The 20,325-nt window shown below is 41.7% G+C and overlaps 1 protein-coding gene across 2 annotated transcripts in view; it reads right to left on the bottom strand.

The window, feature by feature from the left end:
• YAF2 (YY1 associated factor 2) overlaps positions 1-20,325 on the bottom strand; it is a 68,335-nt gene that overhangs the window by 2,819 nt on the left and 45,191 nt on the right. For both annotated transcript variants that reach the window (XM_014059552.2, XM_014059553.2), the window contains exon 3: positions 18,348-18,500. In XM_014059552.2, coding sequence (XP_013915027.1) covers positions 18,348-18,500 — 153 coding nt within the window. The remainder of the gene's footprint in view (positions 1-18,347; positions 18,501-20,325) is intronic.

Here is a 20,325-nt window from a genome sequence, read left to right as displayed (position 1 = left end):
GCTGCAAGGATGTTAGCCAGATGAATGTTGAGAGACAGAGGCAGTTTTTTTTCTTGTTTTCCTCCTGTAAAGCTAATGTGCATCTTATAGTGCGAAAAATATGGTAATCCTCAATTTATACCATTGTTTAACTGACAGTTCACAGTCATAACAACATTGGAATAGAAGCTTCCAACCATTGTAAAGCAACATACTTCCCCTCCCCTGCCTCATGACTACAGTTTGGGCATTTATGACCAGTTGACAAGTATCCTGTGATCCATGTGCAATCTTTTCTGCTCATTTTTTCCAAAAAGCAGTGAAGAATCCAGCAGGAAATTTTGCAAGTGGTAGGGATGTTAAATTTGAGGTTCATTCCTCCAGCCCACTGAGGGATTTCCCCTCCTTTCCATGAAGGGAGAGGAAATCCTCCCATATGCTGGGGAAAAGGAGCTCAGATCTGGCAAAAACAGTACTGAATATCTGTTTCAGTTCCTCAGGAGGGGAAAGCACTAGCAAATGCTGGCATTTCTACCCTTCCAAAGGGGAAAATGGCTCAGAATGCTGGCATTCCCTAATATTTTCATCAGATTTGAGGTCTGTTTCCCCCAGCACAAGATAATTTTCTCTCCTTGCATGGAGGGGGGAGGAAATTCCTTGGCATACTGGGGTAACAGAATTCACACCTGGCAAAATGGTAGTACCAGGGTTCTGACCCTTTCAGAATGCTTATGTTTGGTAGCACATTCCACTCTGGAAAACACTAATGAATGCCAGATTTTACGCTCCTCCAGAGAAAACATTACTGTGAAATAATTGAAAATACTTGTAGTTTGGGTTTTAGATTTTGACAGTGGTTTGCTCTTCAAGTTTGTTTCACTTTAGTTTCTGAATGTTTTCATTTCCAGACTGGTTAACATTATCCACAGGATTTTCTTATCCTATTCTCCCTAGCTTATAAATGTCTTGTGTGCCAATGTGGTCGATTGGTCATTTGATTAGCTGTTTATTTGGAGCTATATTCAAATTCTGAGCAGCTGTTTGGTTCTCTTGTTGATTGCAAGTCTATCTAACCTACAAACTAACAAAAGCTTTAAGAAAAAGATTTCACCACCTCATCAACAATTTGGCTTACTGTATATACTCGAGTATGCCTAGTTTTTCAGCCCACTTTTTGGGCTGAAAAAAGCCGCCTCAGCTTATACTCGAGTCAGTGAAAAAATTGCCCAGAATGGAGGAGAAAAAGGGGCGGGGCCATGCCGCTGGGTGACACTCGTGAATGGCCCAGTGCCCCTGTGAGTTTCCCCTCCCTCTGTGTCAGTTTGCCGCGCAGCGCGCACCGCACCATCCCCCCTCCTCACGTTCTAATGTAATGCAGGGCTGTCTTACGATTCCCCTTCCTCCCCCTCCTGCCGCTCTGCAACGATGTCCCACCTCCTCGTTATGGCAAGCAGCCACATAGCGATGTCCCACCTCCTCTGGTACAGTGATCCAATGATAGGAATCACTGTGCCGTGTGTCATAGGAGGCGGGACATCGCTCCCGCGGCTGCACGGGACATCATCATCACAGCGGGACATCAGCATCATGAGGTGAGTGAAGTATTTCATTGAATACACCGCTAGTTTACTGTTTTTCTTTGAAATAAATATTCAAAAACATTATTGGTATCTATTTTTATTTTTGAAATTTACTGGTAGCTGCTGCATTTCCCACCCTAGTTATTGACTTGAGTCAATAACTTTTCCAGTTTTTTGTGGTAAAATTAGGTGCCTCGGCTTATATTCGGGTCGGCCTATACTCGAGTATATACGGTATTCTATAAACTCAACTGAGCAATCCTTCAGTTAGTTTAAAACATCAAAATAAATGAAGAATAAAACATGGTTGCGCAAGAAGCTGGCTTCCAGCCAAAGCAACTGAACAGGAGCATGCAGATCGAGATGAAAGACTGGTAAGAAGATTTAATTAACCCACGGTCATACATCAAAACTTGGAAAAGGCAAAGAATCTTGAGAGTATAAATAATATTAATGGACAGATCTGGATTTTGGTAAAAAGAAAGAAAAAAGGGAAAAATGGAGGGTTGAATCACTAGCTCCCCTCCCCCCAAAAGCCATTTGCTTGAAACAATTTGAACAGAAAAGGAAAAAGTAGAGAAGTGACAAACCCACTCAAATACAAACTCTAAATTTGGTTTTGGATTTGAAATAGAATGCAAACATATCGAGGTGGTTTGCTTCGTCCAAATTTCTTCTAACTAATATATCTTAAGCAACCTCAATTAATGAGAGGTGGAATGTAACAAGGGGAAAAAAATCAAGAAAAAGCACTATTTTCTCACTGATAACTGACAACCTAATCTTTCCTGTGTGAGAAGATTTAATTAACCAACTGCCATAAATCAGAACTTGGAAAAGCAGGAGATGAAGAGAAACATACCCGAGTTTGGCTGTATCGCAAGTTTATTCCAATTAATATATTCTGAGCAACTATAACCAATGAGAGGTAAAAGGTAACAAGGGGAAAAATAATAAAATCAAGAACTGGGAAAATATGAAGCTTTTTTTTTCTGCAAAAGATCAAGATGGTTCCCCCTTCTATTTTGCTTCACATTAGCTAAATTAGCTAAATTTAAGGTGGACCAGAACTTTGAAATAAGAAGTGTATAACTAACTGCAATTTTGGAACTGGACATTAAGGAAGAACAAAAGACTAAGACGGTTCCCTCTCTTTTTCCTCTCCACATTAGCTGAATTAGCTAAATTTAAGGTGGACCAGAACTCTGAAATAAGAACTGTATAAGTAAGTGTATTTTTGGAACTGGACATTATGGAAAGGTGGGAATTTGAAGAATTACATGAAATTATAAAAATATGCATAAAATCAAGTTTAAGTAGAATTCTGAACTCAGAGAAGCAGGAACTGAAGGAAGAAGGGAAGGAAGAAGGGGGAAGGGATAATGAAGTGGTAGAAACAGTGGAAAATAAAAAACAGACAAAAAACTTCATTGGGTTTGACAATAGTATAGGGAAAACTGAAAAGGGGGGATATGTTCCAACAAAAGCAAATAAAAAGCAGACAAAAGATCTCACTGAGTTTGACAATGGTATAGGAAAAACTGAAGAGGGGGTTATGCCCCAATAAAGGGAAATACAAAAGATTTCACTGGGTTTGACAGTTGCTTGGGGAAAATTGAAGAGGGTGGACATGTCAAAACAAAGAAAAGGGAGAAGACGGGAATAGAGAAGTGGGACAAAAGACTTACTAGGAAAAAAAATCAGATAATCAGAAATTGTTATATGGGAAATATAAAGCTGAGATATGTGGTTTACTCCTATATATGATAATTAAACTGAGTTCTCAAATGACTGAATATGACAATGGAAGGAAAATTAAGTAAAGGTTTTATATATATATATATATATATATATATATATATATATATATATATATATATATATATATATATATATATATATATATATATATATGAATGAATGAATGAATGAATGAATGAATGAATGAATGAATGAATGAATGAATGAATGAAATATGGACACATATAGAACTCTTTAAGATGATGAACAAAGTGAGATGTATACCGCTTATTGTTCTACATAGTAGATTAATGGAATTGTAATGAACATTGAAAAGTAAGGATTGTTATTTAAAGATAATTAAGGGTAAGCTAAGTCAAGATATGAAAAAATGAAGGGGGAACATGAAATATACTTATAATGGAAAATTATTGAGATTATAGAGACAGAACTACAAATTTGGGGTGTGTAATGATGTATAACTATATAAATACAATGATGAAAATAGCTGGGAAAACGTAACCAAGTCTACATCCAGCCAAAAATAGGTGGTTTTAAAAATATATATATAATTACTATATATGTATACTTTTTTTCTTTCAAAAAAGGAGGATATAAAGTAAAGAAGAAAGAAGAAACATCACTACAAAATTTATGGGACACTACAAAAGCATTTATTAGGGGACTGACAATAGCTTATTCGACAAGGAAAAATAAAGAAAAGAGACAAAAGCAAGAAACATTAGAGAAAGAACTTAAAAATTGGAAATGGATCTGCAAAAAGATCCATAGGAAATAAAAATAAAGGAAAAGAAAGAACTGATAAAACATAAATTGAATTTGATTGCACAAGAAGAGATGGTCCAAAAAATTAAATTTGCAAAACGAAATTTCTTTGAAAATGCAAATAAACCCAGAAGATGGTTAGTGCACAAATTGAAAAAAAGAAAAAGAAAAAATAATAATACACCGTCTACAGGATGAAAAAGGAAATATACAATACCAGAAGGAAGAAAAAAAACATATACGTACAGAACTTTTTCAAAAAATTATATAGCAAAGAAAATATACTGCAGGATAATATTGAACAATATCTAAACAAAAAGAATTTACAAGAAATTGAGGAAGAGAAATGCTAAATAGGAAAATTATAATGATGGAATTGACAGAAGCACTGAGGAGACAGAAAAATAATAAAACACCAGGCCCAGATGGTATACCTGTAGAATTTTATAAAAACACACAAGAGCCAATAGAAACAGAGATATTAGATCTATATAATGAAGCACTTATAGAAGCCAAACTACCAAAATCATGGAAGGAAGCATATATAACCCTGATACCCAAAGAGGATTCGGACCACCAACAAATAAAAAAATACAGACAATTTCATTATTGAATACAGACTATAAAATTTCCACATCAATAATGGCAGAGCGAATTTAAAAAATATTAAATGAAATTATCCACACAGGATAAAATGGCTTTTTGCCAAAATGACAGTTAAAAAATAATATGAGAGCAATTATGAACACACTAGAATATTACAAAGAGAAGCCAGGGAAACAAGCAGCATTGATTTTTCTAGATGCCCAAAAGGCCTTTGACAATTTAAATTGGCAGTTTATCATTACATAGTTAAAAAGGATGAGATTTGGAGATAACTTTACAAGGATGATAGAAACAATATATTCGATCCAAACAGCAGAACTAATAATAAATGGAGATACCACAGAAGAATTTAAAATTTGGGAAAGAGTGAGACAAGGATGCCCATTATCACCCTTATTATTCATTTTAACACTCGAGGTCCTACTAATTAATAGAAATAACCCAAGAAATAAAGGGATTAAAAATAAAAAAAGAGGAATAGAAAACGCAGGCATTCGCAGGTGACATGGTATTTATATTAGCCATTAGAAACAGGAACTAAATTAATCCAAAAAATAGAGGAATTCGGCAGAGTAGCGGGACTTAAAATTAATAAGAATAAAACAAAGATCATTACAAAAAATGTCACCAAAACCAAGAGCAAGAATTAGAGGAAATTATGGGAATGCAGATAGTAAAAAAGGTAAAATATTTAGGAATTTGGCTGACAGGGAACTGTTCAACAATTAAGGAAGATAACTATAACAAAATGATACAGAAAATTAAAAAAGATTTGGAAAATTAGAGGAAACTGCAAATATCATTAATGGGAAGAATTGCTATAGTCAGATTGAATGAATTAACTTAATAAATAGGAGAATACTAACAATAGAAGGATATCATTTAGAACTGGGTTGACATGCCTTTATTTGGGACAGGAAAGACAAAACTCATGGTTACTTCCAAAGACATCAAATCAGAAATGCTCTATTTCAAATATGGTCAAAAATCAAAAGAAAACATTACAATAAAATTCCAATTTGGTTATCCACTATGGAAGTACTGATTTATTTGAACGTATTAGACACAAATAAAATAATTAGATACAAAGACATATTAGATAATCAAGAGCGGTCAAAAACAAGGCAAGAACTGAAAGATGAGGAAATAGATATAGACTGGTGGCCATACCTACAAATACAGGCGAGGTACAAAAAAGATAGAGAAAGTGATGGATTTTATAAGGAGCCACAAAAATTAGATAAATTTCTACAGGGAACCAAAGAGAAATTGATAAAAAAAACCACTACTTTTCAAGATTCAAGTTGTGAAAGAAACTATGATAACATGGGCAACAAATTTTGGATATACTATAGAATTGGCAGAATGGGGAAAAAATTGGGAAACAAACTATAAATTAACAATCCCCTAAAGAGTTCATCTGAGAATTCCAGAAAGTAGCTGGGACCCTTAGGCACTCGCTTGAGTTCCTCCTTGTCCACTATTTCAAGGAAGCCATAGACCCAGAACTCAGAAAAGCTTGTTGCATTAGAGGGATATGATGGATCAAGAAATTAATCCACACCGGAAACAGCAGAGAGGCTGGCCATGAGAGCCCTGGACCGCCAAGCTCCGGCGAAACCAGCTGAGCCATCATCTGGGGCACCAGGCACCTGAGTGCCTAACATCCACTCCCATCCCACAGCCCCAACCTCCCTCAGCAACCCGAGGAAGACGGATGCCTAGGAAGCCGCTAAATGCAGTGATGCCATTGGGAGCAGCGGTGAAGATAACCTGATGGTAAGTGAAGCCATCTGTCCCTTCGCTGTAAAAATCAGACTAGTTTTGCTAGAAATCAGGAGGCAGGAGGGCAGGAGAGTACATGATAGACACTGGCTGCACCAGGTGTATGATCAGCCTCCCCATCGTCGAAAAGCTAAGGATAAAAATGAGGACCCTACCTCACCCCATATACTTTGAGCAAGTAGATGGGACACTGATAGGCAGAGCCCCTGCCACACTAATCACTGAACTTGTTAGTATGGAAATGGGATGACACCAAGAGCTCATCCGATTCATAGTAGCTCCCAAGATGACAGAATCGATCATATTGGGGCTCGCTTGGCTAGACAACTGGGGACCTACCATTACATGGGAAGACAGCTACCAAAAAAATAAAGATAGGCATCGGTCCCTTACCACCGATCCCACCAAATAGCTGCCAACTGGCGATGAGCACCAGTGGGCCCGCTCAGTTGGAAACAGCCACAGCTGCTACAGAAGTGCCCCCAGGCTGTCCCCAGTTCACTAGAGAGTACCAAGACTTCAGTGAGGAAAACTACAATGCCCTCCCTCCTCACTGCCCCACTGACTGCACAATTGAAATTGAACCGGGGCTAAACTATCAAAACCAAAGATGCATTGTATGACCCAAAGGAGATGGCCGAGCTGAGAAAATACATCGATGAAACCTCGCCAGGAGTTTCATCTAACCCACAAAATCCAAAGTAGAAGCCCCTGTACTATTTAAGGCAGTGGTAGTCAACCTGCTCCCTACCGCCCACTAGTAGGCGTTCCAGCTTTCATGGTGGGCGGTAGGGGTTTTGTCCGATACTGAAGCACTTTCCTTTTTTAAAATTTAATTGACTTTTTAAAAAAATTTCATAGCATTGTTTAAAAATTTTCATTAGGCTTTCATAAAATCACCATTACTGTGGAACCGGTGGACGGTTAGAAAATTTTACTACTAACAGAGATACAAAAGTGGGCAGTAGGTATAAAAAGGTTGACTACCCCTGATTTAAGAAGATGGGGGTGAGACTTTGCATGGATTTCCGTGGAATTAATGCGATGTGTGAGAGAAATAAAATTTCATTATTCGTGTAAAAGGAATGAACCTGACAGATTCCATTTTGAATAAGACTTCATTTTAGCTACAGCCAGAGCATTTTATTTAGCTTAGCATTTCCTTTTAACTGGAAGAAGCACTTTTAAGTTGGTCAATGAGCCCAGATGGGAGACTAGAAATCCCATAGCTCCTAAATTAAGAGGAATTGAGTAAACAAGGGGATGTTGGCATCAGATTCGTTCTCAAGAACTTGATATAAATTGATTAATTATCTTGTTATTGTCATATAATGGATGTTTTCATCATATATTGGGGATTTGAATTGTCTGTAACAGGAACTAAAATCTTGTCAGGCATGGAAACAGATGATGGCGGCTTTTTGGCTTTTAGCTTAACTATTGCAATGATAGTCAAGTAGATAGATGCTTTTTGTTGACTGTAAGCTAGTGCAGCAGGTCTTGAAGAAACTCCTAGCAGCGAAGCTCTATGCAAAGTAGTGCTAGACTGACAACCCCCTTGTACGGACAAACAACTCCAAAGCTTCTTAGGGTTTGTGAATTTTTACAGACAATTCATACCCACTTTTGCTGAGGTGATCTTACCCCTTACAAACTGCTGAAGACTGGCCCCCACCAATGAATCCACGGCCAAATCAGCCGTTGGTTTGGATGCTAGACTATCAGAAAGTATTTGAAAAATTAAAGCCTTTTTGCGAAAGAACCAATTGTTTAACATCCCGATCCTGAAAGGCAATTGGATATTGCAGTGGCGGCAGTGCTCCTCTAAAGGAACCCTTAGGATCGGCTATTGCCCTGTGATTACATGTCCAAGAAACTGACACTGAGAGGCAATGGGCAATTTGGGAGAAGGAAGCCTTTACAGTTCATTGGGCACTCCTCTTGTGGAGACATTTCCTAGAGGGAACCCAGGTGCTTTCAAGGTATGGACTGACCATAAGACCCTCGAAGCCTTGAAAACCCCTTGGAAGCTTTCCCCAAACAAGTTAACTGGGCACAATATTTCTGGTGATTCAACTTCGAACTCAAATATATGCCGGGGGGGGGGGGGGAGAAATCTATTGGTAGATGCACTACCCAGGAAACTCCAATTCAAGAGTGGCGGGAAGAAGTCATCCACGCCCCCCAAATTGCGGCTCAGGTCACTACCAGGAGTCAAGCCAGATGCGGGGCCAAGCCCTTGGAAGAGAAGCTGACCGCTGAGTTAAAAGTGGCACTTCCAATAGATCAATGGCTCACTGAGAATCGAGAGACATTAACCATGAGGGAAGGACTAGCATGGAAAGGGTTTAAACTTTACATCCCCAACAGCTTGAGACTGCAAGTCTTACAACACAGCCACGACTTATGGTTGGCCAGCCATCTTGGATTTCTAAAAACTTTACACCTGGCTCAGAGACAATTTTGGTGGCCAAAGATGAAGGCAGATGTGGAAGACTATGTAAAGAGTTGCACTACTTGTGCCACTATGAAAATGAGACCAGGACTACTCCAGCAAGTAGCCAAGCCCAGCCGGACATGGGAAGTGATTGCAATGGATTTTATAGTTGAGTTCCCGAAAGTGGGGGATACACCATGATCTAGTCTGTAACTGATCTGTTCTCTAAGCAAGCACACTTTATTGCTTGCTCAGGACTGCCCTCAGCCAAAAAATTGCCCAAGATGTTCATCAAACAGATCTACTGGCTGCACAGAGTGCCACGAGTGATTTTGGACAGGGGAGTACAATTTGCAGCAAAGTTTTGAAAATAGTTCCTGAGGTCTGTTGGATCATCTCAAGGACTTAGCTCGGCTTTTCAGCCAAGTACGAACGGAGCCGCAGTTCAAATGCCATGGTGGAGCAATGCATCAGATGTTATGTTGGATAGCCAGCAGGGGAACTGGGTGAACCTGCTACCTTTTGTGGAGGTGGCTTATAACAACACGGTACATAGCAGCACTGGACTGACCCCTTTCCAGATCACCAGCAGCATGGAGGTTTGTCCCTATGCCTGAGCTGCCAAGAGAACAACCATCTTCTATGACTCTAGCTGAATGGAAAGAAGGGTTGGGAAAAAGGCGCTAGTGGATGCCGCTGAAGTTTATAAAAGCAAGCTGATAGATCCCTCCAACCATTCTTTCGGGTGGGAGACCGTGTTTATCTGTCAACAAAATACATTAGGCTAAGATGGCCTAGTAAGAAGTTAGGACGTAAATTCCAGGGACCCTTCCCCATATTGAAAGTAATTAACCCAGTAACTGTGTAGCTCCCCCCCTGCAATACTAGGGAAAATGCATTTAGTGTTCCATTGCAGCTTGTTACAGCATCAGTTCAAGGTTGAGACCACAGCCGCAGCACCTCCCAAACCAATTGTAGTACACTGTGAGATACACTACGACGTTAAAAAGATTTTGGACTCTAAGTTGCACAGGGGCAGATTACAGTATCTAGTTCATTGGAAAGGATACCCTTGGTCAAAAACTACCTGGGTTAAGAATTGGGATGTGAAAGCAGATGCATTAGTGATGGAATTTCATGATAAATTTCCCAATAAGCCAAAGGTCCTCCTGGGTGTTGGTGGGGGGGAGAGGGGTTAACATACCACTTGCTGACTGACAACCACCTGCCTTCCTCTCATTCCAGGATATGATTTTTCAAAGGGGGGTCTGTCAACCCTGGAATCCATCTTTACCGTTGGAGCTTCAGGCTACCACATTGGTGCCTGGGAAAATGGGAGGGGGGATTGCATGGAGTGGTGGAAGATTAGCCATAATAACATTCCTTTTTCTGGGAGTCAAGGGTATTCAGCCTGCACCTGGATGGGAGTGACTGAGGTTGTCTCCAGTTGGAATGGTGAATTGATTGGACCATGTGATGGACTTGTGGGTGCAGGGGAAGGATCTTTGACTTTTTTTTGGATGGGGAAAACCCAAAACTGTCAGATTTGGGTTTTCCCAGATGTGCCAATATGACATCTCTAATAAAATAGAACTTTGAGGAACTTCAAGCTTTGGAGACTTCTTTCATTCGGGATGTTATATGGCACCCTGACATAAGGGTTCATGAAGGTCAACTAGCAATTAAATGGCACGAACAAAAATCTCTGATCTCAAACCACATTGATAATAAATAACACCAGTTTGATGGGAAGGAACAAAATCATTGCTCATGCCAGCACCTGCCACCCCCGTGAATTTATTGAAACCTGATATTCTACCAAAGGAGCAATTAACAAGCATATTGATCTAGATCCATGATATAAATATGTAAGAAACCAGACCATTTGAACAGCCAATCAACAAGAGAACCAATCAGCTGCACAGAATATAAATATAGCTACAAACAAACAACTAATCAAATGACCAACTGACCACACAAGATATTTATAAGCTAAGGAGAATAGGACAAGAAAATCCTGCTGCTGATGTTACCCAGTCTGGTAACAAAATGTTCGGAAACTAGATTGAAACAAGCTTGGAGAGCAAACCACTGCTAAAAACATTACTGTATTCGAGTTGAGCCTTCCAGAACAATGGTGTTTACTAGTGTTTTCACCAGTTTTGAGGCCCGTACCTCCAGTGCACTGAAAACATTCCATGGTGTGCTGAAGAAATGAACCCCAAATCTGGGGAAAACAATAGTGAATGTCATCATTCTCACAATCATTCTCTCTGGTGGTATGAGGAAAGGGACTAAGCCTCCTGGATGGTGTGGGAGTTAATGTCCTCTCCCCAACCCACCAAGACTGGGAGACTCGTGGTGCTGTTCAATGTTTCAATAATGATCAATTCCCTGCTTTACGAGCACAACTAGAAGAGCTGGGATTGTAGTCATTGAGTGAAATAGTTATATAGTGTCTCACTTAACAACTACTTTGCTCAATAGCTGAGATTCCGGCCCAATTGTGGTTGTTAGTGGGCACTATCTGTAATCCTTGATTGAATGTTTCTGTCTATACTGAAAAATGTAGTGTTTCATCTGCTCTTCAAGAAGTTATCAACAGATTTTCATTCACAGCCATTGTGGAAATTTCTGTGTTAGATTAAATTAAGGGAAAGTAGGTCCAAAACATCTGGTCAGCATCACATTTGAGATCATGTAAAAATTGATATCATACAGCAAATATCCAATTACAAAGCATGATAAGACATGAATTTCTAGGGCTATTGTTCACAAAATCAATGTTAGGTCGGGTATATTATCATTAAGTTTGTAAATCCCATAAAAACATTGTTCAATATAATGTAATTTATTAATGTAAGTTATCAGAGAGGTTCATGTCCTCATTGCTGTTTCACTATTTTGATTTGGCATTCTGCTTTTTTCATTGTGCTAAAGAAAATCGTGGATTAATTAATCAGTTTTATTTTAGCTGAACAAAAACACTATGAGCTATCGACTTCAGAAATTTATTTGAATCTGCAACACAATGTCATATGTTCATTTGTGTATTCCAAACTTGAAAACGGCAGCTTGCTGATTTAATTTTTAAATGTATTAAGCATAGTTACAGCACAAAGTACATGAGCATTGAGAAAAAAAAATAACAGGCATAAGGGTAAGCAGTCATTGTACATATTTATCTTGATAAATACCAATATGTTATATCTAAACTGGCTCATTGTATAACCACTGATACATGTATCCTTCAAAAAATGTATCTAATCTCTAATAATTTTGCAGCAACAAATTCTATACTTTTGCATTCTTAAAAAAGTATTTTGTTTCAGTTAATGCTTCTGAATTTTGCATTAGGAGAAAAGAGAAAAAAAGTTTATTGCATGCTATTAACTGGGGTTTAGAGAAATCTAGGAGACTGGAAATACTGAAAGCTTATTTACAAGGAAATTTTCTGAAATAATAATAGAAATCAACCAAACATATTAAATCTAATAAAAGTTAAATGATCTTTACTAAAGACATAATTTACCTTTTATAAATAATTTCCTTAATTCATCCCCCCCAAATTTTATTTAATGATGGATAGTCTCATGCTTATATTATTGAAGCTACTAAGAGTCTGAATGGAATGGCATGAGACAAATCCAGTTATTCAAGTAGCAAAAATTTAAGAATATTTTAGTTAAAGTGTATTTGGAAAACGGAGAACCTGGGTCAAAGCTTCTGAAACATAATTTATGTAACTCATGCACCACATTTTGTAAGAAAAGTATGCTTTGGAACAAACTGGGAATGAGGTTATATAATGCCTTATAATGGAACTTTTATTGTGGTATGGTTTACTCACCTTGGTTCATGGCTTAGTTCACTTTGTGAAGCCATGACATAGATGAGAGACTCATCAAATGTTTTTTTTTTAAATCACTGTGGAATATCCTAACTAAACATATAGCATCATAAACTAGCAAGGCCCAATATTTACACACTTCACGATCCCTCAGACTGTTGGGGGGGGGGGGGGCGGACTGGCTAGGTGGGCGCAGATGGTTGGCCATGTGACTGGGTGGCTTGGTGGTCATGTGACTGGGTGGGCGTGGCTGGCTGGGTGTGGTCAATTTAGCAGTCCATTTTGCCAATTTAGGAGTCCATTAAATAATACACACAAATTAAACTTAAGTTTGTTTTGCTCCTGGGGGTGTTTCATTTTTAAAGTTGTTTATGAGTCTAGTGGTCCACTTCAGAAAACTCAGTTTTGCAGCAATTCTTCCCAGCCCCAAGGAGGTTACAATTAATCTCTCTCTCCCTCTCTTTCTTCTCTTCCCTCCCTCCCTCTCTTTCAGTGTGCTAGAAGAGCAAATGGGAGTGGGGAAGAGAAACCCTGCTGAATTCCATTCCATTCTCTCTCACTCGTCACTCACTCTCTGTGTCAGGAAAGAAACGTTTTCAAGAAGAGCAAAGGGGGGGGGGGGGGATTGCTGAATTCCATTCCATTCACATCGCTGCGGTATCAATCCACTTTTTGAATATCGCTGGCTGGACCTTCCTCTGCACGTGCCGAATGCGCACAACAGGCTCGGGCAAGGTCTCCGCACATCTGGCAGGCAGAATCAGACAGGGCAGGGATCGCTTGGAGTGGATGTGCCGAGGAAGCCCCAACAGCTCTGATTCGCTGGCAAGCCAGTCCTTCCCGCCTCCCTCTCCAGTGGTGAGCCGGCTGTCTTCCTTCAGGAGCAGCAGAGGTGGGTTCCTACCAGTTCGCACCTATTCGGTAAAACCGGTTCGTCAAATCTACCGAATCGGTTAGAAGAGGTTCCATCAGTGGACCCGGAAAGCAGGCCACGCCTACAGAAGAGGTTCCAAAAATTTTTGAAACCCACCACTGAGGAGCAGGTACAGCTCTGATTCGCTGGCAAGCCAGCCCTTCCCACCTCCCTCTCCAGTGGTGAGATGGCTGTCTTCCTTCAGGAGCAGGTAGCTGAGCGGGAGGACAGGCAGCCAAGTTGTGGGGGGGGACGACAACAGAGAAGGCAGCTGCTGTTGCGGCACACACTCCCAGCCCCACTTTGTCAACAGGCAAACAAGCTCAGAACGGAAATGTGGCAGAAGGCTATCTTCAGTTCAGGGAAGAGATTGCAGCCTTGGGGCTCCATCTGAAAGAGCCGTCACTCAGCCAGTGCCCCGGAAAGCACTGTGGAGCTTCTGCCTTGGACAAGGCGAGGCTCCACTCTCCCTGTTGAACAGGAGGCACATCATCAGGGGTCTCTACCTCGGCAGCTCCTAGGTAGCAACTCTGCCACCGCTCAGCAGACCAAAGGAGGCAAAGAGGCCAGTTAGAAAGGCACATTACCTGTGCACACTAACAAGGCTGTCAGCAGCTTGCATAGGTCATTAGGCTGTGGCCACTGCGAGTGGGCAAAGCCAGATCCCATCAAAGCCCTGGCTTCCCAGGCCCAACAGAGTTGGGGCGACAGGGAGGTGGGGGAGGGGGGAGAACGCAATCCAGTCTGGGCTTGGATGGCCAGAGCACTGATGGGGGATCGAGCTTTCCCTGCTCGTGGTGGCCACATTTTGTCTGCTGGGAATGGGAACGCTTTTACCACCTCTACTCAGCCTTTCTAGCTGGCCGCTTTGCCTCGGCAATGGCACTGGCCTAATGGACCTGTGTGAGCTCCACAGTGCTTTCGGGGCACTGCCTGAGTGACGCAGCTCCTCCCGCGGTCCCTTCCCTGAACTGAAGGCAGCCTTCTACCTTACAGCCCCCCCCCTCAAATTGCATCTCCATTCCGAGCTCGTGTGCCTGTTGGCAAAGCTGGCGAGACGCTAGCAAGCTAGGGAGTGGGCGCTGCAACAGCCACCACTTTCTCCCCTCTTCCCACTTTGCTGCCCATTCTTCTCCTGCACTCCTGAAGGACAACAGCTGTCTCCCCCACTGGAGAGGGAGGATTGCAGCCAAATTCCGGGAAGGTGAGGCTCATGAGTAGCCAGTCTTCCTTCCACACAAGTGGGCAAGTCAGCAGGGCGCTACCCAAACCAGTGCCTGGGGCTCAAAGGCCCTCTTACACCAGCCTTGGGATGGGTGCCACTTCCTCCCCCCTCCCCCCCATGATGCTTCAGGGAAGCCCAGTTGGGCGCCACATGTTGGGTCTGGCTGGCAAAGCACCCCTCTCATGCACTCACCATTAGTCGGGTACGCGCAAGGGGAACACACTATACGCACAGGCCAAGGGCAAGACCTGTGAGAGGCCAAGGAGGTGACCTGATTTCCAACCACACACCAAAAGAGATGAGAGGGGGTAGGCAGCAACCGCCCCACACCCTACTCACCTTGTCTTCAGAGCAATAGTCGAAGGCAGAGGCACAGGGGAGAGAATGCAGTCCCGTGGGCTGGATGCATCGGGCAACCACGTGTCTGACACATGGGATGGAGCAGGCACATGATCTGCATCACTTGCCTCACCCGCCCCTCTGCCTGCTGCCGATGCAAGTGCTGCCACCGCCATGCCTGTTTCTTGGAGGGTAAGATGCAGGGTCCCTGCCCATCCCCCAAGCCCTCTGGTAGTCATGGCACCTCTTCCCAAGACCCCCATTAGTCAGGAAAAACCAGCCATGCGAAGTGTGGGTGGGAGTCGCCAGGTAGGGGGTGGAGCAGGGGGCGGGGCTGAATCCCTCCACTGTGCATGCTAGATACATTGTGTTGGCAGGCCGGATCTGGCCCGCAGGCCATAGTTTGAAGATCCTTGATTTACAAACATAAATATATATAGTGAGTTGAGTTTCAGATAAGCATAAATATAGTTTTATTTAGTGTAGTCCATAGGTTCCCAGATTTTTGGTTTACAGAGAACTTAGTGCCTCTGTGGTTTTCATGGCACCTCTAGGCCAGAACCCTGACTAGATATCTAGCAGAGGTGGGTTGCTGCCAGTCCCCACCGTTCTCACGGACCAGTTGGTGACTGGACCCGAAAGTAAGCCTGCCCCGCCCCCAGCCCTGTATACCCATCCCGGCCGGCTGGTATTTTGTCCCTTCTGTCTCCCCATTGCTCAGAAAAGCAACTTTGGGAAGGTCCTTTGCTAGCAGGCAGCTTCTATGATGCCTGCTGCCACCAAAGGACCTTCCCGGAGTTGCTTCTCTGAGCAACGGGGAGACAGAAGGGACAAAATACTGGGAAGACGAGGAACGCGAGGTGGATCCCTCCCCCCATGGATGGGCTCCGGACCAGTGGAGCCTCCTCCTCCTTTTTAACCAGGCAGGCGGCTATCAAAGAGAAGAGGGCAGCGCGTGCCCATGGGCTTGTGCAGCAGCCAAAGAACAGGAGGCGAGGATTCGGCTGCTGCACAAGCCCACACAGCGTGCACTGAACTCTTCTCTCTTGACAGCAGCCTGGTTAAAAAGAAGGACGGGGTTCTGCTGGTCCGAAGCCCATCCAGCGGTAGCCGTAGTTCCCCCTTCCTCCGCCCAGCTCACCGCCCCCTCCTTTGCTTAGGTTCCCTGCTGGGTTTGGGGACTTATGCCCCTCCTGACCTGCTTTGCAATCATTGGAGCCCACACGGACCTCTTCATGGTGCTGTCTGGGCAACCTGGTTCTGGGGATTCCCCCCCCCCAAAAAAAGACCGGTTGCCCGTCTCTCCAGATCTTGTGGCTTTTCAGGATTTTCTTTTTAAAAAACACCTCTCCAAGTGATCTTGAAAACCTGCGAGGTTGCTTTGGAAGGGGACAGATGGGCAGCATTTCCCCCTGCCCCCCTCCCTGGGTGCCTGCAACCTCGGAGCCTGCAGCCTTAAAGCAAGCCTTTGCACAGTAAAGAAAATCTTCTCACGAGCGAGAGAATTTCTTAATTGCCTTTACTATGCAAGTTGTTGCAGGTTCCGAGGCTGCAGACACCCAGGGATGGGGTGTGGGGAATGCTGCCTGTCTTCTCCCTCTCAAAGCAACCTCGCAGGTTTTCAAGATTGTCTGCAGAGGCGTTTTTAAAAAGAAAACTGTCTTCTTGGGAGGGGGAATGGGCTGCACTCAGAGGAGCCGGCGCCCGGGGCGCCCTGAAGCAGCACCAGCCAACATGTCCATAAGAAAAGCCTCAAGGGCAAGTGCGGCAGCACCGCACCCACCTCTGTCCGGCCGGCCACACAGCAACGCATCCCTGCCGCCTCCTCCTACTCAGTAGCCGGGCCGGGTATGGGCGCGGGCATGGCCCAGGAGAGGGCGGTTAACGGGGGGCGCTGCTCAGCCAGTCCTCGACCCGATTACCAAACTAGGTAATGAAATGCCTGTAAGAAAACCACCAAGCTCAGAAAGCAGCAAGGATCCCACTATCCCCCACCTCCTCTTTCTCCCTCTCATTTTCCTTTGGGGGGGAAGGAGGAGAAAGGACAAAAAGGAAAAAGAGAGGGAGAAAGAGGAGGTGGGGGATAGTGGGATCCTTGCTGCTTTCTGAGCTTGGTGGTTTTCTTACAGGCATTTCATTACCAAACTAGGTAACCTCATCAGTGCTAGAAGGAAGTGGGGTGGGGGGGGGGGCAGGAGAAAGTTAGGACAAAAAAGAAAAAGATAAGGAGGGAGAGGACTGTGGGGTCCTTTGGTGTTCTCTGAACGTGGTGGTTTTTAATTATTTTTAGAGAAATTTTATTTATTTATTGTTTACAGAATGTTTATTACAAGAAATGTTATTCCTTTTTGTAAATGTTTTATTTGTGATGCAATATGTTGCTTTTAAGTGTACAGGTTGGTGCATGGTTTGTGTGTCTCAAGGTGGCTGCTTTTCTATGGGCAGGCCAAGTTGGTGCAAGGCAGCTTTGCCAGATGTGTTTCTGTGTGATACCTGGTTCATTGTTTAGGTAATTGTGAGGTGGTTGCTGGTTCTGTGAGCTTCCTGGCACTGTCCTTTATAATTTCCCACAATGCCTTGATGGTTTTTATTCCAGTGGCTTTGTCTTTCCTGTTCTTAGGGTTAGGGGAAAAAAACTGGTTTCATCTGCATTCTTTGCAAGGTCCCCCACTCGGTCACATGGCCAGCAAGCCACTCCCACCCGGTCACATGGCCGGCAAGCCACTCCCACCTGGTCACATGGCCGGCAAGTCACTCCCACAAAGGAAGCCACACCCATAGAGTAGGTTCGAAAAATTTTTGAAACCCATCACTGATATTTAGGTAGTAGTTTCTGCAGTATTTGATAGATCTTAAGTATTGGATGTTTTCCCTGAAAATACAAAATACCCTTGTGTGTCCCTGTGTAACATACACAATTTAAAAACCACAGGGATAGACAATACGGGAAAGTTTACAGATCTCCTTTTTGATTTCACATATTTTATTTATTTTCTGTGTTTGATTAACATATTTGGCTTTTATTAACATTTTCTAAGAATTTTACAAGATGATAATTTAATATTTATTTATGTATTTTGAACAACCCCAAACAGCATAAATTTTACCTGGTTTTCTTATGACTGTTCTTTTTGGTAGTAGTTTCTTTTTCACTTTTTTCTTTTTCTACTTTGTCTTTTTTTTCTTTTTTTGATTGTGTAGGGGACACAAATTGCTGGGTAACCTGTTGCGCAACCAGCTGAGAGACAGGTCGAGGTTTCCTGTTTGTACATATATAATAAATTTCAATTAAGTAGCATTAGTATAGTAATTTTTACATTATTTTTACAAACTAATATTTGAATAAATAAAGCTATACAACATCAATGTGTGGATATATTTAGAGTTGCTATTTTTCCTGCTCTCCTGTCTTGCTAGACAGTATTTTCTAAATAATGCCAAAACATTATGTCATCTAGCTTGGAACGTTACCTGACTTTCAGTGGTTCAATGAAATAGTGATTAGAATGTAGAGAAAGAAATGTCTACAGATCTGATGTATCTATCTGTCCAATCCTCCATAAGTACATATTTCTGACTAATATGAGCAACCAACATCTAGAATAACATGGTTTATTTACCATTGCTTTTCTTTTCAGTCCTGCTATAATTTTTTTTATGTTGATAGAGCATATTCCCATGCTTGGAAATCTATTCCAAGGAAGCTTCAATTAACTCAATTAGCCTCTATTTCTAGACTTATATAACTACTGACATTCCAAGTAGACATATAAGACTGCATACAATGCATTGTTGACCTCTAGTAGTGCTTAGGAGTAAGAATAATTACTATTATTCATAAAAGAAAAGGAATCAAGGATATCCTACTTAAATCAGAACAATATTACATATCGGTATATATATGTATTTCCAAACTAGGTAGCAAACTCTTAGCTAAAGTTGGCTGATCTTGAAAAATTGGGAATAAATTGATTCAGTAATAACTGTATGTGGATGCGAGAACATTAGGCAATTTCAAGGCAGTATTAAAGTGTAATTTTAAAAAGTACAAAAGAATTCAGTGGCAAATCTGTATTGTTGACCTAAAATCCAAATGAATATGTTTGTGAAGTCACTAACAATGGCGCTTGATCATGGAAATATTTTATATTGCATGTTTTCGAGGCAAAAATTTAATTTTTCTAGAAAAATAAGTATTCAGTAATAATAAATATAAAACTAAAATCCATAGCAACCAAGGAAATTGTATAGGAAACAAAAATTAACATATACAGGAGATGGATCCTTTCATATACCCAGGCCTGAGAAAAAGATCTATGGAGCCTTATAAAAGGTCAGTAAGGTTGAGTCTATCCTAATATCCAGAGGAAGAATGTTCGGGGGGAGGGCACTATAGCAGAAAAGACACATCTTCAGAGCCCCACCGACTAGCATCCTTAGCTGATGGAATCTGAAGCATGTCCATCCTGCCAAGAAACCCAGTCCTAAGTCATGAAGGACTTTAAACCATTACCTTGAATTGCATTCAAAAGTACACTGGTAAGCAATTCAGCATATAAAATAGAGATGTAGAATACACTGAGTAACCATTTAAACTTGTGCTGCTGCATTCTTAAGCAGTTGACGCTTTCAAATGCTCTGTAATAATGGCCCCATGTTTAATCGTAGTAATGATATTGATTCATTATATGTCAATCAGAAAAGTAATATTTAGTTAAAATGCTCCCTCTACTCATCAGTAATACAATACAATTCATAAATGCAATTCATCATCAAGACAGTTAAGAATAGATTAAGCCTAAAGATGTCAGTAGCCTTTTCTTTAGAAAAACAGCAACATTCTTGTCAGCTACAAAAATTCCATTTATGCCAACTTTATATTCATTTCAGTATCCACTAGGAATCTTTAAGTTTTATCCTAGTAGGATAAATATTCTGAAAAGGAGTATACTAGAACTTGGGTCTCCCACTTTTAATTCATTGTTGTTACAACCCATTAACTTTCATCACTGGGACCATTGTATTGGATTGCCCTATTTGTTAACAAACAGTAGCTCTATCTTAATCGATTCTGTGAGAGAATCA

Source organism: Thamnophis sirtalis, unplaced genomic scaffold, assembly GCF_051295495.1.
Source record: "Thamnophis sirtalis isolate CommonGarterSnake01/CBP01778 unplaced genomic scaffold, rThaSir2_p1.2 scaffold_9, whole genome shotgun sequence".
NCBI classification, from domain to species: domain Eukaryota; kingdom Metazoa; phylum Chordata; class Lepidosauria; order Squamata; family Natricidae; genus Thamnophis; species Thamnophis sirtalis.
The sequence above is the reverse complement of the archived record's forward strand: the minus strand, read 5'-3'. Positions and strand labels throughout refer to the sequence as shown.